At 38.3% G+C, this 23,199-nt stretch overlaps 2 protein-coding genes and 1 pseudogene across 4 annotated transcripts in view; all 3 read left to right on the top strand.

Moving 5' to 3' along the window:
* Positions 1–3,271: 3,271 nt before the first annotated feature.
* On the top strand, positions 3,272–6,961 carry LOC111262393 (calumenin-A). The gene is made up of 6 exons (XM_022836624.2): positions 3,272–3,530; positions 3,719–3,947; positions 4,245–4,424; positions 4,877–5,085; positions 5,471–5,612; positions 5,953–6,961. Exons 1-6 carry the CDS (start codon positions 3,520–3,522, stop codon positions 6,148–6,150), a joined length of 969 nt encoding a protein of 322 aa, XP_022692359.1. The 5' UTR covers positions 3,272–3,519; the 3' UTR covers positions 6,151–6,961.
* LOC147753204 (adult-specific rigid cuticular protein 15.7-like) lies at positions 6,199–8,251 on the top strand (annotated as a pseudogene).
* An 837-nt stretch (positions 8,252–9,088) lies between these two features.
* The window catches only part of Yeti (yeti), a 65,751-nt gene continuing 51,640 nt past the window's right edge, over positions 9,089–23,199 (top strand). The window contains exons 1-5 of one of the 3 annotated variants that reach the window (XM_086969086.1): positions 9,089–9,317; positions 12,348–12,457; positions 13,891–14,042; positions 14,751–14,879; positions 15,833–16,079. In XM_086969086.1, the coding sequence (XP_086825212.1) occupies positions 12,358–12,457; positions 13,891–14,042; positions 14,751–14,879; positions 15,833–16,079 (628 nt within the window). In that variant the 5' untranslated portion in view covers positions 9,089–9,317; positions 12,348–12,357. Of the gene's footprint in view, positions 9,318–10,006; positions 11,893–12,347; positions 12,458–13,890; positions 14,043–14,750; positions 14,880–15,832; positions 16,080–23,199 lie in introns of those variants that run through there. The other 2 variants (XM_022836625.2, XM_022836626.2) reach the window with 2 other exon arrangements.

Below are 23,199 nucleotides of genomic sequence, written 5' to 3' on the forward strand. Positions count from 1 at the left end.
AAAGCAACTTTGCAAAATAGGTATGGCAGCTGTACAATTGCGACTACACTAGTTCCATAATCTTGGACGGATGTAAACCTGATAGTCTTTATTAAAGGTGCCAGCTTTCAGCTATAGGCGCACCTTTCAATGCACCTTGGCTGTACGGGTGTCTGGTATCAATGCATAGTTGAAAAACGTTTTTGACACTTAAACTTCTCTAGCCAGTAAAGTAATATCGTGCTCTGAAAAAAAAGAAAAAATAAAACTTGACTTTGGACGCATTCCTATCTATAGAACTAAATAATATGAAAATTAAGGCCAGGCCTATTCAGTAGTGTTGAGCAATCAAACGCGATCGTTTGAATGTATTTTTATGTAGTAAAAAATCAATTACGCTATTTAAACAACGACATCTTCTTTAGCTAAGTCATCGCAGTGAATGTTTACATCTTTCTCGAAACAAAACGGGATTTATGACTTCTTTCGAAGTCAGCCTATTTAGCTAAAATAAAAATCGCTGGCCTAAATCGAGTACGTAGGATCGATTGATGCCATATTAATCAGATTTTGCTACAGATAACTAAAGCGTGTTAGATTTTGAATTTCGCGTAGAACATAAGCTAAATTAGTTTGTATTTTTTTTTGATACTGACCTATTTGAGAAAATGGAGCTCAGATTTACTTTAACGTCCTTATCAATCTATCTCATCAAAATCAGCCAGAATACAGGTGCGCTGTTCCCTGATTATACTCTACGAAGCAACGATTTGATGTTCAATATTATTTTCACGCGCAAATACTTCTGATGCCCTTTGCAACTCACTAGCACTTAAACAACAGCATTTGCTGAACGTCAAATTTATGTACCGGTTTTACGTGAATCGACTGAACGCGCTACATCACCAAAAATGTTCCAGCCGTTCGCCTTGTTCCGTTCGCGCAAAGCGTTTTGCTTAACTTCAATCAAAGGGAGTTCTGTTCTGAGTTTTTAGACGGCGTCGCACTTTTCGCGCTTGCAATACGCGTAGCCAGTTCGACCAAATGTTGTCAACGTGGGCAGGGTGTTACGCGTCTGGTAATTGAGTGTTTGTCTTTTTTTTTAGCAGGTTAGGACGGACTACAAGGTAAGCACTGCAGGACAAAGCTAGGTTTATCATTGGTGATATTTTCTGGTGAGCAATTTTTGCCACAGTTGTCAAGCGGCGTGAATTGTTTTTTTATTGGAAAGTAAAAGAACATCTTAAGCTGAATGACTTGGTTGGCCTGGAGGTTTGTTTCGTAGCTTGTTAATTTGTTAACTTGTTGATTATCTTAGGCACTTATCTTAGGCGTAAGTTCGTCTGTAGATAAAATGCTGGGCCAATACAATTTATAATGCAACATAGGGTAATTCATAAAGAGCTTGTGCAAATACCTCGTCGTGGTGTGGTTTTTGACCCAGAGGTGAGGTCCATCTGGTAGCGACTCTAACATTTTCGCTTAAGTGAGTCGACTCAATTGCCTATGAATATTTTACTTCAGTGTAAGTGGAAATTGTTTTAGACACTATTTTTAATCACATTCAAATAATTGTGTTCAATCTACACCACCATATCTTGCTCAGTTCTTGATAGCCACAGCCGAGCGTTACTAATAGATAAACCAAACCTTACTTGAGAAGACAACATAAATAGTTTTACCGTTTTCAATACTTTGTTAGTGTTTTCGTACCAATTCCATGAATAACGTTCTGCCTTCTTGTATCCGGTACATGCAATCACTACGGCGCCATCACATGAAGTCAACAAGAACAAGTGGTTATTTGTTCTGATACTCTTCTTTATCACTCTTCCAAATAACAAATAATCATTCGAATAGCTGCAGATTCTCTGTTACATCTTATACTAGAGAAGATGAACATACTTGTTCCAACGCTGGACGTACCCTGACTTAGAGTTTTTGTTTTTACCCCGTTTCTATGTACGTTTTTCGTTCGGACCGCCCTGTTTTTGCTGCTGACCGTTACGATTCGGTGCAACACGGGTTGACGGTCCATGTAAGTAAATTTCCTAAAATGGAGCCACGTTCCAAGCGAATATGTTTTTCTACTTCACCTCGTATTTCGACCACTTTTAGCTTTCGGAAAACTTTTTAACCGCTAAATATTCAGTCCTATCCTTATTTCTATATATGGATAGTGATTTCTACTTTTTTTTTGTCCTACGACTCTACGCGTATATAATTAAAGGACTCTCTTCTTTTTTTAACTTTCCAGCTTGTTCTAGTTAGCTGTGTTCTTCAATGGGCCTTTGCCCGAGGTCCCGGCCACGGCCATGGCAATCAAAAGGGCTCTTTCGTAGGTCATCGCCATTAGGATATTCATGGAAGCTATGATTTTGTTTGGGACATCAAGGACGGCTATGGTGACGTGAAGGGCCGAAAGGAAAAGGGTCTATGAAGGTTACGGGAAATGCCACTCCGGATGCCATAAAAAACCCACTATGGTTATTGCTAATTATGGATCCTTCTAATAGATAGATAAATACATACATAGTGAAATAATTATACTGCAGGTATCAAGCAGGAGTCTACACTCGAGTCTAGCTGAGCGTGCTTTTCATTTAGACCAATAACGTTATCCTTCGGGTATATTTGCGTAGCTTCGGAGAGCTAGCCACACTCGTTTACCACTAAATTTGCAAAATACTTTATATTACAGGAAATTCTGTAATCCTTGTTGCAATGAACACTAGATTAAATAGGAACTGAGTTAAACTTTCGCATGACCACGAGTTCGTTGACGTCATCGATAACTTTAGTTCCTATATTTTTACTCAGTCGGTCAAAAATTGAAAAATAGCTGAAACATGCAGGAAAGTGTATAAACTATCGGCTTTCGTGCGTACATATTCTGCTAATAGGGTCACAATTTATTCATACGAATGCGTGAATAGTACCAAACTCGCATGGGACTATGATTGGTTCGGTGACTAAAATTTTATAACGCCTTTCATTAACCTGTTATATACCTAACCTCATTTTTAATGATATCATTCTGTTGAATTTTTTAATTGTTTTACATCAGCCTAATCGAAGTTACATCTTCGATACTGCAGGCGGGAAAAAATTATTAATAATTTTTAGTATAACGTTGTAATGGTCGGTTCGCGTTTACGAAGACTACGAGGATACTCATATTCTCTGTTAGTGGCTGCAACTTGAGGCAGTCTCTCAAAATCATCATGACAATCAGCGTTTTCGTCCTCTCCACAGAGAATAACTACGGCCCTTCTTTTCCAGTAGTAGTGTAGTAACCGTAATAGTAGAGATCTTCTTGCTCTCCTGTGTGGACCGGTTTGGACGATGCTGTCTTTAGATGGAGGGAGCCTCTAAGTGATTCCACATGGTTCGCTACCCACTGCAGTGATATCGGTTTGTTATGTGCCGATAGTTCCTTAAGCCTTCGGTCGTTTCAGCCCTCTGCAAGAGGCCAGCGTGGCAAGGCAGCATCCGAACGGGAGCAAGAACGTTACCATTGATCCCTGACATTACACCATCATGTCGGCAGGGTAAGTTTCACTGGAATGTGATACGCTTAAAAAGCACCAATTTATGATAGTTCCCGTAATACCTCTTGTCTCTTTATGTTGTGTCAAGTATAAGTGTCCGGCCTCGAGAACGCTAGACTTCTGATGAAGCATTCTAAACGCTCGTTTTATTTGATGCACATTTTATGTCTCACACTGTGTCACTGCAGGAACCGTCAGCTTGTCTCAACGCTTCCGTTGCTAACTGTTATATGCCTTCTGTTCAACTCGGTTTGTATGGCATTGCCTAAACATTTTTCGACTTCAGGGCCTCATGCCTCGCGTAAGGAGGCCAACAAAGCAAACGTCGTTGAGGCTGCTGAAGTGAGGGAGCTTCGGTTACTTAGCCCGGAAGAGAGCCGAAATCGTCTAGCGGCAATTTTCGATCGTATTGATAAGGTATATTTACTTTTGGCATTTTTAGAATGTGAACCAGCGACGGTTGCAGGCTTGTCAGTGGAAATTATGACAACGCATTGGCCGGTTAGACCAAACCGCTCTCTTATTGATAGGGTATTAGAACTGTTTATTAGACCTTGGTTCAACTGTTGCATCACATTATTATTTCTTGTCTACCTGTACTAGTTCGCTTTATTTACGAAGCTGTGTTAGCATAGTCTTCAACAGAATTGCAGCTGTACATATATTTTTCTAACGCGAATTAACCCATAAGATACATGGTTTGCCTAAAAATAGGACCTAGATGGACTCTTGACACAAGATGAACTTTCAAAATGGATTCATCGAATAGCTCGCAGAAATATCGAATCTGGCACCCGACGCAAATGGAATCGCCACAACCCCTATGGAAGTTCTCGTCTCAGCTGGCAGGAATATCGAAAATCCATGTACGGCCTGCCGCTCCATTGGGAAGAGGTATAGAACAATTAGCTATCGAGCATACGTAATTAGTTAACACAAGAACTTATGTAAATTCCAGTAAGACGTGCATCCTGCAACTTATAAAGTCGAAATGAATTCGAAAGCCAAAAACTATGAAATAAATACTCAGAGCAACCGAGAGTTGCCAAGATAAGTAAAGACTCGCCAGCAGTTCTGTGGCCGACTGACAACCATTCTAACTTGCAGCGTCGTCTAGCAGATGCCGAAAAGGCTAGTTATACCTTAATATTACGCAACGTCTTGCAATAACGCTATGATTATTGCAATGTAACTTTCTCGCTACAAGAGAAAAGGGAAGATTCATGACATTCACTAAGCCAATCAGAGCATAGTTTTACCAAAATATACAAGCAAGCTAGCCGAAGGCCATCGCTGTCGCATTGATTGTCGAGTGTTCTTCATTTAATGACTAATACTCGTTTTAGGATCAGCATCCCCAACAGGATGCAGATGGTCATAAGGTGAATCGAATGATTAGAACTGACCGCCGACGTTGGCTCGCAGCTGATCGGAATGGTGACGAAATGCTGGACATTGAGGAGTTCGAAGCGTTCCTTTATCCTGAAGAGAAGGAACATATGGCCGAGGTCGTTGCTATCGAAACGCTGGAAACAGTTGATAAAAATGGCGACGGGTGCGTTTAAGCTTCACTTTGGTATTCGACTATCATTTGTCTTCTCTGCTTGAATTATGTTGCGTACGCAGAAGAGATTATAATATAACTAGATCCAATTATTGACTACAGTTCAGTGAAGATTGTAGTATATAGACACCCATAGCTATACAAAAATGCAGTATCTAGGTTAGTTAAGACTATCGCACAACTTAAAGTTTGTCGAAAGCGTTGGACGTCCCGAACTGATTCTCGTGGTTGTTGTTGTTGGTGTAGCTGCTGCCATTTTTGTTATTTTACAATAAAGAAAGCATATTGTTCCCTTTTTAGCTTGAAGAGCTTCTTATTTATTAGTTAGATCCTTAGTTATTATTATACTAATTATGCTATCATTTAAATGCTACAGCATGGTGGATCTTAACGAATACATAGAGGATATCTTTCCCGATCTAAACGGAGGCTCACTGCCTAACTATGCTCAGGAAGAGGTAGAACTTTTCCGTAATCGTCGAGATACGAACGGTGATGGCCAATTAGATCTTCAGGAGGTTCGTATTTATCTGCATTTTAACTGCGTGCTAGAATTTTTCACGAAGATAAACAAACATATACCCTCGTACATAGTCGTAGATAATGTTAATAATGGGCCACAGTTAGAAACGGCGTGTGACACAAACAACTGGTTTTAGCCGAAAAAAAAAGTGCAATGCAAATAATTATCAGATCGGAAAAGTGACCCCAGTATAATTGTTTTTCATGTGGAAGCTCCGAGGAATTCGCGCATCCCATTTTCCTCATCAGAAGAACATTAAAAAATAAAACTTATGTAATATTAGCTGCAAATATACGTTTTTTTCACTATAACATAAACTTCAACATACCTTTCAGATGATCGCTTACACCCATCGTTCAGAAGACGACCACCCCGAGGCGGAAGCACTTCATCTGGTCCATTCTGCTGACAGCGATTCCGATGGAAAATTAAGCAAGCAAGAAGTCCTTGAGAATTATGATCTCTTTGTGGGTGGCCAAGTTACTGATTATGGCGAGGCTCTACTTAAGCTACCGAATCACGACGAATTTTGATTGCATAAAACCACTAAGTAGAGGAGCACTGACGATAAGTAAACAAACATGCTACAGCTACGCCAGAGTTACGAGGTAAAAAAAACAGTGAAAAACTTATGATCAGAGGATACCATGGTAGTGTAACGCAATAGAAAATGTATATGGCCCAATGTACGCCTATGGTAATATCTGATCAAGCAAATGTGTCTAAAGTTTCGTCGGAATAATTTCGACCCCAATCAACGATTTGTACTATATGCGAATCGTTCTTAATCTACTCAACTTTAATATTCATTGAAGATTTCAAAAATAAGATAGCCCATATTTACGTAATTAGCACGTCTCGTGCGCTACGTATTCCTGTGCTATTTTCTGTTAATTCTATTGTGACTTAATGTGAGATAGTGATATGATATATATTGCGATAACGATATACTGTAGGCCTGCAACTATCAGTAAGCAGCTCTTCACTGGCCAAGTGCTAATAATATCACTATCTTGTTCACTTGATATTCCTCTGTTTTTATATCTATGATTGAATTAGTAATTTCATTGAGAAATACCTCTATTTTATCTGTTTCATCAAAATCATCATCGCAAACATTATTTTTAAAATAAAAATGTTAAACATAGAAAAATTGCATGCCTCCGAGGCTCATGGAATGCCTCCTACCAGCAATTTCCGATCTAGCGTAATTTTTTTTATTAGGCTCAATATTGTTCGTAGATAGGATGCTATCGAAACAATATACAACACATTTTCCAATGTAGATTTAGCCAGTAATAATAATAAAAGACAATTCAGCAATTAATAACTACTCGCAGTGAATACGTACATAATACCCCGATCAACGTTGTACCTTTGTTAACAATTGTATTCACGACCTTGTCTACTGTTTAGACCCAGTCCACCCCTTCCCCTGTCCCGCCTAGCTCGCTGTTGTACACATGTGTACATCTTTCGATGTCTGCTTTGAATATTAGTTGTTTTTTTTTTGACCTTGGAAAGGTATGCCCCTTATTCCCTTTGTAGGAAAACCAAAACTGATCGCGGTGACTTTTCGTGTAAATGTTTAACTTGCGGATAAGAACGAAATATGCGGTGTAAAGCGGACACACACGATCATTCCTCGTGGCTTTTTGTAGCTCTTGCCCTCCGGTGTCGTCAAATTCTGTTGCGGTTGTTCAGTTCTTATATAACACGCGGCAAAGTAGTAACTTATCATTCAAGTATCACACACAAGTTAACACCGTTAGACACCTGTTAGCGTAGAGTTATGGTTCAAGCCAGTGGTTTCGTTCTTCAGGAGGTTTCCTATTTACGACAAGCATTTGTATAGTAGAATATTGCCTAAAGTAACTTCAGGTTTTTTGCAGGGCGCGTGGCTTTTTGGCCTCAATTAGTCTAATTCATCGACTAGTAATGATAATATTAGTCAAAATGAATAACAGTAATAGTAAATATAATGTTTTGTTTACGAAAAAAATAGCTAACATTTTTTATTGGCTAAAATTTACAGTTGCCATATTTTTTCTAAATGATCGTAGCCGGGGGTGTCCTTACATTGGCCTTTGCCCAAGGCCCTTGCTAGGGCCATGGCGGTCATGGAAGCAGTTCTACGGTTCATCGCCGTCAAAACGATCATGGAAACTATGACTTTGCTTACGATATCAAGAACGCCTATAAGAACGTAGACGGCCGAAAGGAAAAAGGGGATCTCAAAAACACGTACTCGGCTCTTACCATCTCAGCGAAATAGACGGAAAGCATCGTTTCGTTTATTATGTGATTGACAAGAGTGGTTTTCGCCATTAAATGAAACCAAATGAACATAGCAAAATAACAAGCCATCCGACAACCGCTGAGTATCACTCAGCTAATAACAGATATATTCCGCCTGATCACTACAGACACTATGACAGCTCTCGTGATTACGGAAAACACCACGATGGACTCGGTTACGGCGTAGGTCGAGGACATAGTTTTCATTCGTGTTTAATGTGAAGCACAAACGACGACGAGTGGTTGTTTGCAAAAAAAGCTCCTCTACTAAAATTAGTTACTTTGCTTCTACCAATAAAGGTTAGTGCTAAAAAATAGATCACATGTTAAGTTTTATCTGAGAATGTATTTATTAGTTGTATAAAGCTCCATGTTGAATATGCGTATGGTCACAACTCCGAGTGGTAATTTTAATCAATGCCGAAATGAGAAAGCAAGGAAACAGCCATTTCATCATTAAGGTAGCATTAAGAGATTACGATCGAACTAAGGGGTCCATTATTTCTGTTATACAATATGCAGCAGTTCGTTAAAATAGTTTCAGTACCGTTCCTCCCAAAGCTGTTTTGAAGATTGATTCTTTCCAATATATTTCTATAGTAGCATGTTCCACTTTATACTACATTAAGCAGAGAATAGAAAATTTTCGAATTGACATGCTTAGACTCAAGTTACAAGCGACAAGCAGAGAGAAAAATGTCTGCCAACCGTAATAAGTTCGAATATTTATATACGAGTGAAAATCGTTCCGTTCACATAAATCATAGATTCATTATCCAAATTGAAAACTGAATGAAATGTATTTTAATATGTATTCATTATAACCAGTATATGCATTTATCTCATAAATGCAAAAGTATTTCGTTATTTTGACCTGAGTAGCTAAGGCCTGGGTTGCAAGAATGAAACATCAGGTTCAAGCCAAACCATCAATTTTACGTCTTCCAAATAACACGTAAAAATCTGTCTTGTTAAACTCTCTTTATTTTATAATTATATGTTCGTTGATATATTGAGCTGATATTAAGCTATTAACTGATTAGTTTAAGCAGTTGATACCAGTTTATAGCTTCTCCCAAGTCCAGACACCAACACAAAGGAGAGCGCCAAGGGTTATTTAAAACATGCGGTTTCGTCGTGGTCGCCTAGAGGTCTCTGCGGTCACGTCGCCTGCTAACTGTGCACAAACTGCGCAGACGACGCTGCAGCCGCTGCTGAACCGAATCGACTTCGATTTTTCGAGTAGAGCGTTTATACATTGAACGGAACACCCCGACGGTGGCTTTAGACCAAATCCACTATTGTTTCTGAATGCAATCGTGCCAATTAGAGAATATTTGTGATTTGGTTATTTACTATTTTGTCGTTTATGCTACGCGGCGTTCCACTCTAATACCAAACGGTAAGAATTACGAATTTACACTTAGTCAACCGCTGCATTTCAAAACAGAGTCAAGAAAAAATGTATGCGTAAGTCATAAATTCAAGATTTCATACCAAATATTACTTGATACATTTTTGATATTTCATAGCAAAAAAGATAACAAAACTACGTTTTCAAGATAGTTTAATAGATTGTGCAACGGTTCCATTGTGTGCTCTCGTTATCGCTCAGTGTATTAACATACTCAAAAAAATAATCTTTCTTAGATGAAAAATTGTGGTCATAGCATTAACGTGGCTCTTACGGTCGGACATACTGCAAGTACAGTACGTTGCAAGATTTTTTGCATTGATAAAAACTAAATATTTTGCAAACATTTAACCAATGTTGTGAAAATCTTGTCACTCTTAAGATTTAAAACAGCTTGGCGTGCCAACAAGAATTGGCGAAATCTGTCCGTGTTCTAAGATGTTGTTTATCTAGTAATAGTCTGAATTCTAAAATTTTAATTCAAAGAAAGGGTTCTAGACATGTACAATGAATGTGTTCTCTTAGGAAAAAGAATTGTATATCCCGCGGCACTTGGTTAATAAACGATCTTCTTGCCAACAAACCATGACACACATTTAACAGTTAGCCTTAGTATCTAGTTTGCTTTGTTTCGTCTTTCAACCTCAAGCAATCAACGGTCATCCATCCACTTACAGAATCAATTGCTCACCTTGTCGGAGGTCTTCTCTGCGTGCATCAAGCTTCTTGAAAGGGGATGTTCCAGAGCTATATCGCAAACTTCCTTTATGCTGGGCATTATCCCATTCCATAAATATTTGCAGCGTAAAGATTGAAATTTGAAGTGTGCCCAGGGTTGTTTGCTCTTGTTTTTTTTGGAGATTTGCGACCCCTGCAACTCGCATTTTTAAGAAGTAAATCTCTAACCGGGTCTTTAAGCCAGAATCGTGTATGAGCTGGCATTGTGGATAGGACACTATTAGGCACCAAGAAACCACAATTGTTTATATAGCAAAGTGAACGACAGTACAGTAAACGATGGATAAGCTCGCGGGTGATTTGATGAATGACTCTGATTCCGACGATCAGGATTACGTTCCGTCAGGCGCCGAAAGTGAAGAAGACGATGATGCACCGGCTGACAACAGTGAAATCCCTGATGAAGATGAAGCGGAGAAACAGAAGACTGATGCTCTCTGGGCTGACTTCATGGCGGATGTCGAGCCACTTTCGAAAAAAGCTCGAGTCGAAGACAAGGACACCAAGAGTTTAGATCCAAATAATGAGGCTGTGGACATTAACGATTCAAAGAACGGTGCAGGTGTAAATCTAAAACGGGACAGTTCCGCTTCAAGTGAAATTAAGGAGTCAGCTAAGGATAGTGGAGGTAATCACAGCAAAACTGCGGACTCAACCGATGACAGTGTGGGCACTTCAGGAACGAGCAACAAGATCAAGGTAACCCAGGTATTTGACTTCGCCGGCCAAAAGATTGAAGTTGAGAAGGAGGTGGACAAGAATTCGAAAGAAGCAAAGCAAATACTGGCTGAACAATCAAAGAAATCTGACGAGAAGAAACTTCTTGTCAGACCAAAAGTGGGCGGAGGTCTGAGCACAATTGTCAGTGGACTACTCAATAAAAAGAACAAGATGAGCATCTTTCAGAAGACGCAGCTGGACTGGGACAATTTTACGAAAGAAAAAAATATCAAAGAAGAATTAGCTAACTATAACAAAGGTAAAGACGGCTACCTCGAAAAAGTGGCTTTTCTCGACAGAACCGACTTACGTCAGTTTGAACTAGAAAAGGCTATGCGTGATCGGCAACGCGCAGCAAGGGGAGGGAACATGTAATCGAAAGCACGTGGCAAGCCTACGCGACCATATAAGCTGGTGACCCGAAAATATTCGCTTAATGATACCACACTGATATAGATACTAAAATATATCTGAGCTGGCGCAGTGACGCAGTTACATTATAAATAGGTAAAATATACCAGAACTAGATAGCGGGAGCATTCCCGAAGCAGCCGAATATTTACCATAGCAGCAAATTCTTGATTTGTTTTGTAAACCTCATATCTAATGAGTATTTCGTAACAAGTGATTGCCTGTTTATTTTGATGTTTTCACAAATGTATGAACATTTATGTAATCAATGCTACTGTGATCTTTTTGAATGGTCAAGCATAGATAACCCTCAGTGACACGGAGTGTAGTTGATTGGTACGTATCAGCAGTCTGTACACGAGGATACGATGAATTCGGTAGATCAAACACAATCTATCAGACAATAGTATACCGATGAACGTTTCTAAGTCGAACGGTTGTATGATGGGATGCATGTGGAAAAAGAATGTGACCAATGCCAGGGTTCCGCAGGCATAGCATCCAGAAATAACATGGGATCTGTTAGTAATAGGTCGATTTGCGTTGGGGTGAAACAAAGGTGGATAGGAGAATGTTCCGTGTAAATATTTGATGCATTTTCATAGCTTCTTGTGCCTACCCTGCGCCCCGTCGAGGCGAAATTTTTCTAAGAAATGAAATAAATGTCGTTGTGAACAACTGAAGTGCTTATTGACGATGCGCTGTGTTTATTTTTGGTAGACAGAGATTAGGCAGATAATATCTGCGTGCCTATCAATTATAATTATTAAAATAGGCATAAATATATTATTGCACACATTGGTGTAATATGTGGTGTTAATTTGCATTTTTCTTCGAGAGGCCTGTTTGGGAGATTCTTCAACGTGTATAGCGAGGTCATACATAATACCTGAAACTTTTTTTGTATTAGCGTAAAATATTGAAACCTATATGAACAAACTATGATCGGTTAGCATAAAATATTCTTACCTATATCTAAGATTCGTCGCTATGGAAGGGCAAGAAAAAGCTGCATCTATGGGAGCTAAGCAAGAGTAGTAGAATTGACTCGGGCCAAAACTAGAGTACCAGCACTTCACCCACGTGCTAGGCATGCAGAGACCCATCCAAATGTGTATTCTATATCCTGGTCCATCACGATCTTTTCAGGAATTCAAAGATGTTCAGTCAATACTTCTCAACGGGAATGCCGGGAGGTACACGGCTGGTTCAAGATACGCCAGTCGAAGAGGAAGGTCCAGCAGCTAAAGATGATCATCGTAAGTTATATTTGTCGCTCCATATATTTTCCGACGTTAATTTAACATGAGTAATTTTGATATATACTTCAATGTCGGATAGCGGGTTAGTACCCGTCGTGTCATTCGCATGGGCTGTGGTGTAGTGAACGCACGGCCTACGTTACGTTTCTATAATTTGTTACTTGTTAGCAAATAGGTGGTTTAGTACAGCCCCGTTTTTCTTTGCTAAACTAAAAGACTATTTTGGGTTTCCATTTAAGGTGCTATTGCTGTTGAGCATTCCTGCTTGTCTCGATCCACTTTTAACCCTAGCCCCTATTTCATTAAAAGACCTTAAGTTTACCGGACATGCGCACCATTACTGGGCCACACGCAACCATTTAATTGAATATGTAAATTAATTTAGGCCTCTTTTGACACAAATGGAACGTCTATCCATCAATGCAATAGGTGTGTTACAGACGTACACAAAAAAGTGGATGTCTACAAATTTGGGATTGTCTAGTTTGGTTTAATGCTTTCTCGTCAACATTAAGCAATCGCGTGTACATGTATATTTCGAGCTTGATGTGCAGAACTATGTTAGAATCTGGTGTGCAGAAAATTTGCCTATATACAGCGAAAAATACTTGCCATTAATAAAAAGCTAATTATCCTATTGTTGTGAATCATGGAAGTACGTGAAACTAGTCTTTGTGCTTGGAATCGTCCACTTCGAGCCAACGTGAAAGTACCCGTTTGGACTGAGAACTTTTCTACGTAGTCTTAAGGGCCTACTGAAGTGCCGCGTAGATCATCGCACCTCTCTGCATCGTAGTCTTAGATCTCAATCGTAAATTTCATTTGGTTAAGAAATATATGTAACATATTCATATAGCTTTGAATACGGTTTTCTAGGTTTTTAATCTCATTTTTTCACAAAGTATTACTAGAATAAAGTGCCCCGTATTTCCCTTGGACCGTAAGTGTATTAGGTACTTTAGATCCCATTGTTTACTTTATATCGTATTGTTAACTGCTGTTGCCATCTGAGTGAGCGGTGAAATTAGATAATATAAGAAAGCCAACTAAAATCATCTGCGGAAATGCTGTGATAATTCATAGAGTATAACACAACGATCTATTTCAATGGTAGGCAGTAAAGAGGCAAATTCTGTTGTCCAAAATACACTTCATGTAGTATTAGGTGTTTGTAGAGTTTTATAATTAACTTTTGTAAACATTACGTTTTTGCAAGTCTTTTTAAACAAGAAAGTTGAAGTCAAAAATGTGTGTAGTAATTTGATCAGCTCAAAGAAGATAACCATTCAAAAGAAGATAACCATCATAACAATCTTTGTTATACGAGCTTTAAAATCGATTTTGCATATTTGAAGCTAATGAAATACTTACGTATGATCACAAATGTAAATATCATGTTCTCAAACCTCGCGTGTTTCTGGTGTTTTTAGATTGGACGAGAACTGATATCGAAAAGATGCTTCAATTATATTTGACCTCCTGGCCTCAAATGGGTCCGCGAGGAAAATATGACACCCTCAAAGAGCTGTTTACGGCAATTGCTCATGAAATCAATGCTTCGCTTACTTCAAAGCAGGTTCAGGTAAGGACTGATTTCTGTAAAAAGTATTAATTGAGAGTATATTTTTCGTATCGAAGCAGGCAAATATTTGTATGTCCATATCCACAAGGCAATGGACGAATGATGAATAGAATCAAACAAACTGGGTCGCTTCAGTTACCTGTTTAGCAACTAATAGATGTCATGCCATTGCGCTAATGGGTTCTGAACATAAGTAGGTATTTTAGCTGACAGGCAGAAGCTACCTACTGTGACTTAAATCTACAACTGCATGCTTAATTAAAACAGTGATGTTTATACATCCTTATCATCAGTATTATCAGTGACAAACAAAAACTAGGCTTGAGCTGTCTCAGTGGCTGTTCTTTTTGTGAGGACTATAGTATCAATTACAATTAGGCCAAAGTAGGGGTTTTATTCAAATCAAAATGTTGATGATTCTGTCAAAATTTTAGGGCCACCTAGAGGTGTTTTGTCCGAGCGCTTTATGACAAAAGGCATCCCATAATGATTGCAGACATTTGCGTCGGGGGTTTGACAGTGTAAATAATCTATTCTCGTGTTTTAGAGATTTTAACAAAATGGTATCAGAGTGTATATAAAAAAAAGCATGATCAATTAATTACACCTTAATACGTTTGTATATGGCCTAAAAATCAATAATAGCAGAGAATTTACTAACGTTTGATTACATGAATTTGCTTGATTTTTTACCTTTTCAATTTTTAGGATAAGTTTAACCGACTGAAAAAGATGCACAAGAAAGTTAAATATGAAGATCAGAGCGGAGGGCGGAAGTTTGCGTACGCAAAGTATTTTGATCAGCTTGAGACAATGGACGAGAACTTTCGAAAGGAGGTAACGGTCATAATAACAAATAATTGAGTAGCGAAACTAAAAGACCATGTTTCGAGTCTTGTGTCCGATACTGCTTTAGTTAAGCATTGCTCTAGATGGTGGACTTTCAGCACAAAGTGGGGTGTGCCTATGCCCTGTTTCGAACCGAGACTATCACGTGTCCATAACTATAGTAAGCACGCAGGTTACTACTGCCTCAGCACGGGACTGAGTTACTATCAGCGGCTCTTTACAATTTAAATACGACCCTTTCGTGGAATCCATACCTGGAATCCCATCGTCCACGACATCGTGATATAATTCATCACTTAGCGGTAATCCACATTGATTGCAAGGAGTATTCGCCTGTCATTTAGTAATTCTTTGCCATACATTACCTTTCCCTTTGGTTCCAACATACGTTTTTCATATATAGAGTATGTGACGGCTCCTTGTCGGAAGATATATTTTCGTACTATTTACATACATCTTCCTTCAGTAGTTCATTGAATCTGATAAACATTGCAAAGGGTGGAGCAACTGTAGAAGTTATTTAGCAGAATTTTTTTTACCAATAATTTTTTACAAATAAATCTTCAATTGGAAGTTGTTTAGAAAAATTAAGTTACCAAGTTGGTATTCGTAATCGATGAAGCATCATTAAGCCCTGCTACAGCACATTTGACAGTTAAGAATTTTTTTTTAATTTAAGTCAATGTACGGCGTCGTTTTGCTAACATTTCTGCGTGTACGAAATAAAGTATATTCAAGGTGGCATTTACTTTTACGTCCCCGTATGTATGTGAAATACTCAGCGTGAAAACAAAAATGCAACCACAGTTGTATTTAGAAAACGTGTTCTATAAATATCTGCAAAACGTTTTTCTAATTTGTATTTGTTTTAAGGCCTTTGTGACCGTCACACAATGCATTTACTAAAATGATTGACACCACTAATTTTATGGGTAATCCAGATGCTAACCCCTTCCGGAGGAAATTCGGGGAATCGTGGAGCTTCTAAAAGCGATCAGTCAGAATCATCAGTGGCAGCGCCGCCATTTGATGCCGAACAAGCAGCTGAAAGTGCAGCCGCATGGCAGGAGCATGTCCCAGGACAAAGTCCCCCTGGGAGCACAGGTAGGCTCGGTCCAGGCGAAGAATTCTATTATCTTGATTGTGCCCTCTCAGCACTGCGGACGAGGAAATTGACGCCTGTAGAAGGTGAGTGAAATTACAAGAAAAAAAATACGCTCGTAATTTTAACGACCATTTCAATGCAAGTGCAAAGCTATATATAACTCATCGAACGACAACAGGTCGTTGTAGAATAACGAAAGCTTTTCAAGCATTAACGTCTTATCAGTTGCGGTCTGCTTAGTAATAACGTGACCCAACGTGTACAATTCACCATTGTCACAATATAATATAAAAATCATTGGCTATGCGATATTTAATCGATAGTGTGTAAGTAAATGAGCTATCTAATATCGAGTTGTTGAAAAAGTAATGAGTGTTTTTATAGCTATATGGCTTTAAGTCACATAACTCCGGTAACATGAGTCGCGTCAGGTCGCCGTTAGTATCATTCAGAGGCTGTCAGACTTGCAATAGTAATATGCTAAGATTGTTAAGATATTATTATTCAAATTTAAGACTGAAGATGAGTAAAATTTCTGTAAAAAAATATTTCATTATACTACTTTACCGATAAAAACACAAGTATTTCCCAAAAAAGAAAAATTGTGCTGTTTCTGGTCAAGATGCGCTATCGGAGGAAGTGGTCCGAAGGTGGTTTTGTCGCTTTCATTCTGGAAATTTCGATGTGAAAGACCCACCTTCACCATTTACAGAAAAAGCTGATAAAATTGCCGTGAAAGCTAACTAATACGATACGTGAGTAGCCATCATATCATCAAAGAACTAAACATCCGCCATCAAGCAATTCTAAAGCAACTGAAGAAAACTAGATATAAAAAAAGTTAAATGTCTGGGTGTCACATGAGTTGACGCAAAAGAATCTTCTACCCGGTAGTATTTCTACTAGTGAAACTCTACAGAAACGCAATGAAACCCAGCTATTTTTAAGACTTTTGGTCACTAATAGTAGTGAAAAGTGGATCGTAGACGGGAATAATAATATGCAAATAAAGAAAAATGTGCTCAGCTGAATGTGACAAAGCCTAGACTGACGCTAAAGAAGGTATGTGCTTAATGGACCTGAGAACGAATCGTGTATTATGAGTTGTTGCTACCCGGCAGAATGATTAATTCGAACGGCTACTATCAATAATCAACAAGATTACAACACACCATTGAAAAGGATCGATAGGAATTACTGAATTGAAAAGGCATCGTTTTTTGCCATGACAATGCCAGACCGCGCACATTTTTAGCTACCCGGCAAAAATGAAAAAAAACCTAGATGATAAATTGTAATGTATCCGCCGTAAAGATCGGCTCCTGTACCATGAAGTTATAATCTGTTTTGATCTCTGCAGAACTGTCATCGAAATGTTAATTTAATCTCAATGGAGAAGCGTAAAAATCACTTTTTATAATATATATATATATATATATATATATATATGTAATAAGGAACCACAGAAGTTGCACCGCGACGAAAGTATGGTGTACCCAGAAAAATGATGGAAGTTCATCGATCATGGTCAGTGGTGTATATTTAATTTAGTATTATTATTTTATCATATTAAAAACATTTGCTTCAATTAAAAAGTGATGGAACCGTGTAAGTTCGATCGCTGTCAGCGTGAGCTATGGGGTAGCGTAATTCTGCATATATGGTAGCGTCACATGGGGTAAGCCGAAATTAGGTCTCATGTAAATAAGTAAACAGCCCACGAAAGAAAACAGCTCCTGTTTTGCTTTTTATTAAACGATAAAACTTTTTAGAACATGTACGTTTTGACCGTCGCGGTTCGCTCACCAGGTTCAACACATTCAATTAAAGTAGATTTACTGTGATCTCAGATGATTTAAAACACAACACAATTGTGCAAGAAAGAAAACTATTGTAATAACAAATGCTAACATTACTCTACGCCTAGCTTTTAGAATGGCTGGTTGCCAAATAATAACCCGACAATAAATTACTATTACATGCTTAACAAAGACCTGGGAAACGTATATCCACTGAAATTAGGTAACTTATGAAAGCGTCTCTAAACCTAGCTAATTTGCAATCTCCATCTAGATCATGCCTTGAAAGAAAAATGACGGTTATTTGTTCTATCAGTGTTCCCGTATTCACTTATCATGTCAACGTTTGTATAGTGTTTCGTAGTGTAGACATAAGCGCTATAACACAAATAAATTGAGTCCCCAGGTCTATATCCACCTTTAAAAAAAATAGAAGAAACAGATTAAACGGTTGTTAGTATACCATCTATGTAATTCTGATAATACTGTTATCTCATATATATGTATATATATATAGAAGAGTTCATATGTATATATATGAACATTTATAGGTATTTTGTCAGATTTCATCGAACTTTTGTTAAACGATTGAGAGGAAAAAACAACTACGTCGTTTCTCAACTACTTTTGCTTGGCCTGAAGATTGTTAAAAGGCGAATAGATAACAGATTACATTTTATAAAAGTCACTGATTTATATTATGAGTGCCTTTAGGGTGATATATAAGCCACCACATTTTGAACATATGACAAATGGGATGCCGTCGATGCTAATAGAGGAACTGAAAGAACTAAGCTTTCTCAAAGCACGACTCAGCTTAGTAGGAATGCATGTATCTCTGGCTATATCAAGTTAAACTAACGCATCGTAGTTTCCCACTTGTTGTGCCACGTCTTGTGGCTTTTAAAGAGAAATTTGGACGATTTTATTGCTGTAACGCATTGCTTGGAAGCAATAATACCATTGACCTCTGCACCACATTGATAATCATTATCCTAGATCAAAATTTACCTTTGTCGTTTAAATTCGTCTTGCATCTTATGCTACGTTTCGTGTTAAAGTGCTTGCGGTATCGATCGCCCATTGAGAAAAAAAAGGACTTTTTCAGTCGAGCTGGTACATTATTAATGTACTGATCACTAGTATTAAAGTATTAGCTGAGTAGTTGTTGTGTATTTTTGCCGTTGTTTTTTTCATGTAGTCTACCTCTCATGAAATACTGTTTCAAACGCTGCACATATGATTGCTGCTCAAGTTGAAATGCAACGCGTCCCTTTGGCAATCCTGGTGCCCGCTCTGCAATCAGGCCAAGTTGACGGCGGGTAACAACGCCCAGTTTACACAAGGACGGTCCGAGTTCTATCTTGACCTTAGGCGCGTGTTCATTCGCATTAATGTGCGCTTAAAGATTCTCGGATGTCTCTAAAGTGTCCCCTGAGTAGAAGTTATAGAAAGGAATCGATCCAATGCGTCCTATTGAGATAAATAGCAAAGTTAATGAGGTACAACCAGTTATCCGGATGTCATAGTGAACAGTCGAAACAACGATTGACCGACCTGTTTTTCTAAAAATAGAGAATCGTGTGCATCAAGTACTATTAGTAAAGTTAATTTTTCCTCGTTAGATAACCCGGTTACATGCCCGGATGAATCAGTTGTAATTTACGGTCCATTCTTAAGCTGAAATGCTATTACTTGCAACGTTGAAATTATCAGATCGTATCGAAGGCCAAATGTTGAAATGTTGCACCACTTGAGTAATATATATCTAATAATAAGTACTTGAATGAGTAATACTCGTGACGGTATCTTTACTTTTCGTATAAAACTAACTCTAACTCAATAGTTTTTACATAAGTATTAGGATAAATTTCCACTGACTGCTTGAGCAAGCCAGTTATAATATAACAAGATTAATTCATAAAGGATCAGGTTAATTTTCAGATTGGATTTTCCGAAAATCCTGACGAATATAAATCACCCGTCGGTGTCACGGCTTTATGGTTAATTTTTGGTGGCCTATTTTTTTTATTCTTTAGTCTAAGCACACGCATAGGCAGTATCGCGAAATGCAGGCCGGCCCAAACCAACCTTTTGTTAACTTCTATTGCGGTTGTTCGAGTTCTACGTAAAAGCTTATAAAGGATTATTTTGCTTTCTGACCTGAGTGGCCAACGCTTCGACAAACTCTGTCTATCGTTTGCTTTGCTCTAAATTCTGTGGAGGTCGCTGCTGACTAACTGACACGTTTTTCCAACGATGTCCGACGTCGGAAAATCTGACGATCCCGGCGTGTCCTTTTCGTCACCAATTTTTTTCGTTAAGAGCTTTGCCCTGAAATAGGAGCGTCAATGTTTAACGCCCGTTACAAGTGTGGCAGCGGTAGTTCAGGGTTATAGAGGAAGTGGAAGCGGATTGAGAAGCTCGAGGGAAAATGACACCTGTTGCCTGAGTACCAAGAAATGTGTACCTATACTAAAAGCAGTTGATTTTGGAGACATAAAAATGAACCAGCCTGAAAGGCAGAAGTGGCAATACAGAAAGGTAAAACAACCTAAAATAAAAATAATCAGCCAATTCCACTACGGGTCAGAGCTTGGTGTTTCATTGTTGCATGTGTTCTTACAAACATTGTAAAAGGCGTTCAGTTTAAAGACAAACAGATAAACAGCGGTCAGAGCAAAAAAATTTAATTACTTAGAAAGTCTACTGACAAACGACGAAGGATGTTTGAACAAACAAAATTGTATTTGTGCTGAGTTTAAATACTTTCTATATCCAGAAACAAGCACAAATGTCTGGAGGTATGAGCTCATTAGTAATCGCTCGTAGGTGCATAGAAAAATTAAAATTTTTGCTTAAAATTCCTAGGCCACTGACTTATGTTTTCTTAGTATTAATGATTTCTGAGACAATAACGAGAGATAAGTATTTTCGGGCGCAGTATGATTCTGTTGGCCATTATAAACAAATAAGTTGAATGCAACACTTCCTTGTTCCAAAAAAACATTGATTCTCGTATAATACCGTAAGCGACCACAAAGCAGTAGCGACTGCCACGCTATTGATACCTATAACGCTCATATAAAGTGCGACAGGTATCTATTGTCTTCAAGGATGTCATTAGTACGGATGTACATGTTATGCAGTCTGCACAAAAATACGAATTATTTCTGGACTCTTAAAGGATAATGAAGCTTTTTGCTACGCAGAACCAATAGTAATGTTTTATCAGTATTATAGGTAGCGTTCGTTGTTTTACCGTTGTCTGAAACGATTACAGAGGGTGATCACGCAAAGATAGCTTAAATACGAAGTCTGTAATTGGCGGAACTCAGGGGGATGTTGAAAATTATTTATGCGGTAGAAAGGCACTTGAGAAGATACTTGTGTATACAAAGTGTGCATGTATGAGTATACCCAATGCTATCGGAACGACTGTCATCTCATCCACCTCGGAAAACAAGAAGTTTTAACCTTGAAACAGTTCGTCGATCTTATAGAGAATTTAGGGTGATCTTGTCTGGATAGCTGAACGGCGCGATTGTAAAGAACGTATTATTTGCTCCGTCAAAATATCTTAAATTTACCTCAAATCTTTGTGGGTTTTTTTCTATATTTTAATAAGTAAATGGTCGAGCTATCTATGGTGATTATCAGGTGCAACTAAATAATTATGTGTTGTGTTAGGTTGTTTAGAAAGCGAAGGTTCTTTTGCCTTGTTGTTTCATTTTTATAATTTTTCGATTATCCCATTAATATACCATTAAAGTATATTAGGCCTTGTCATATCTGCTGTCACCGTCTTATGCCTGCCACAAAATTTTAAATTGCAATATTATCGCATTTTAAATTGCGGCTTCGAACATGGGAATGCATCTGGTAACAAAGAAAAAATGCATTTTCGACAACCGAAGTGACCGAAGCGATCCGAGATAGGTCGTCTGGGTACGGCAAAGGCTTTAGTGTTAAAAGGTGCTAGTCGAAAGCGATTTCTGAACTGAAAAACAGCATTTTTAACCTAAAAACACATTGAGTACGATAAGGATCTCCGTAAGCCACTCGTGAAGGGGGTTATTGTTAGATGAGGGTTTGTTACAGTATCGTTATGCGTTGTAAAGTTCTTTAGATCGCTTTTAACATACGGTAGATATCGTAACTACCGTGATTTTTTATTCCACATACTTATATTTTTTGAACGAAACGACGACAGTAGCCTCGTAAGGTAGTGAAAACTGTGTGACGCTATTACACTCGATTATGAAAACCTGAAACATAATAGACAGAGGCAGCTATTTTTTTTTAATCAACACAATATTAGTAAAAATTTTATAAACGGTTGACAATGCCAAATTTGAGTTCATATCATCAAAAATTGACTTGACGAATCAAGGAAACGCAAGAAATTCCGAGAGAAATTTAGGAAATCTAAAAATGATTTTGTCAGGGTCTGCGGCCGCGGGAACCGTGGCTAATGTTAATAAACGGGTCGTAGCACTTATTACATACTTCAGAAACCATTGCTCACGTTCTACATGGCTTAATCGCAGGAACATCATGTGAATGGTCACATTCTGTCGACTTTTGATTGTCTCGCGTGTTAGGTCTGCAGCGTTTGTGCTCGAAAGTGGACGCGTGAGGCCTGTCGTGAAGTTGTTCAAAAGACAGCTCATTTACATCAACTACCCATCTTATGGACGCTCAACAGGTTGCCTGCAACCGCCGCTCAGTATTAACCAATAACGGTATTAGTTGTAATAGTATTAGAACTTAAAGTATGATGCATTCAGCCTAAAGAGGCAAGTTCATTAAGCAATGTGTAAGTTCACACAAATCATCCTGCTAACTTTTTTTTATTGTGTCGTTATGATGCCGATCAGTGCTAACACTTCATGTGCTTAAGTAGCTGTCATAAATTATAAATACCTTCGTCAGTATTTGTATGTTCCTTGTAACAATTTCATTGAATCGCGTAAAAACTAATAATAACCAGAAGGAACAGATTATCTATCGACTCAGCAGTGATGTGTGTAAACTGTGCTCAGTTATAATGACGGATGCTGATTAGAAAAAAAATTTGTATCCATTTACCATGATAAAATCAAAATCGTTTTCGTTTTGTACTCGAACTCCAAAAGGTTAATTGGGTGCTAAATAACAGACGAGATATCTAGTTGATATCTGTTCATGTACTTAACAATAGGACGTAACACATATTTATCTTCTGTGATATTTAGCTTATGATGCCTTAGAATTTGCTACTTAAAATGGTAATTTCAGCTTTGAACGCAACTGTCTTTTTCATTGTTTGAATTAACGAGTTTGTTACGTCTAACGTGAGATCACTAACCGCCCATGATGGAATAGTTTATATTCCAGTGCTTCTTGTCAGTTTTGCTTCTTT

This window comes from Varroa jacobsoni, unplaced genomic scaffold, assembly GCF_002532875.2.
Source record: "Varroa jacobsoni isolate VJ856 unplaced genomic scaffold, vjacob_1.0 scaffold_657, whole genome shotgun sequence".
In the NCBI taxonomy this organism is placed as follows: Eukaryota; Metazoa; Arthropoda; class Arachnida; order Mesostigmata; family Varroidae; genus Varroa; species Varroa jacobsoni.

What these genes read in the sequence shown, in the direction of transcription:
- LOC111262393 (XM_022836624.2), top strand. An exon ending in TGCCGCTCCATTGGGAAGAG is followed by an intron (nt 4,425 to 4,876) that starts GTATAGAACAAT and finishes TACTCGTTTTAG; the next exon opens with GATCAGCATCCCCAACAGGA. An exon ending in GTTGATAAAAATGGCGACGG is followed by an intron (nt 5,086 to 5,470) that starts GTGCGTTTAAGC and finishes TAAATGCTACAG; the next exon opens with CATGGTGGATCTTAACGAAT.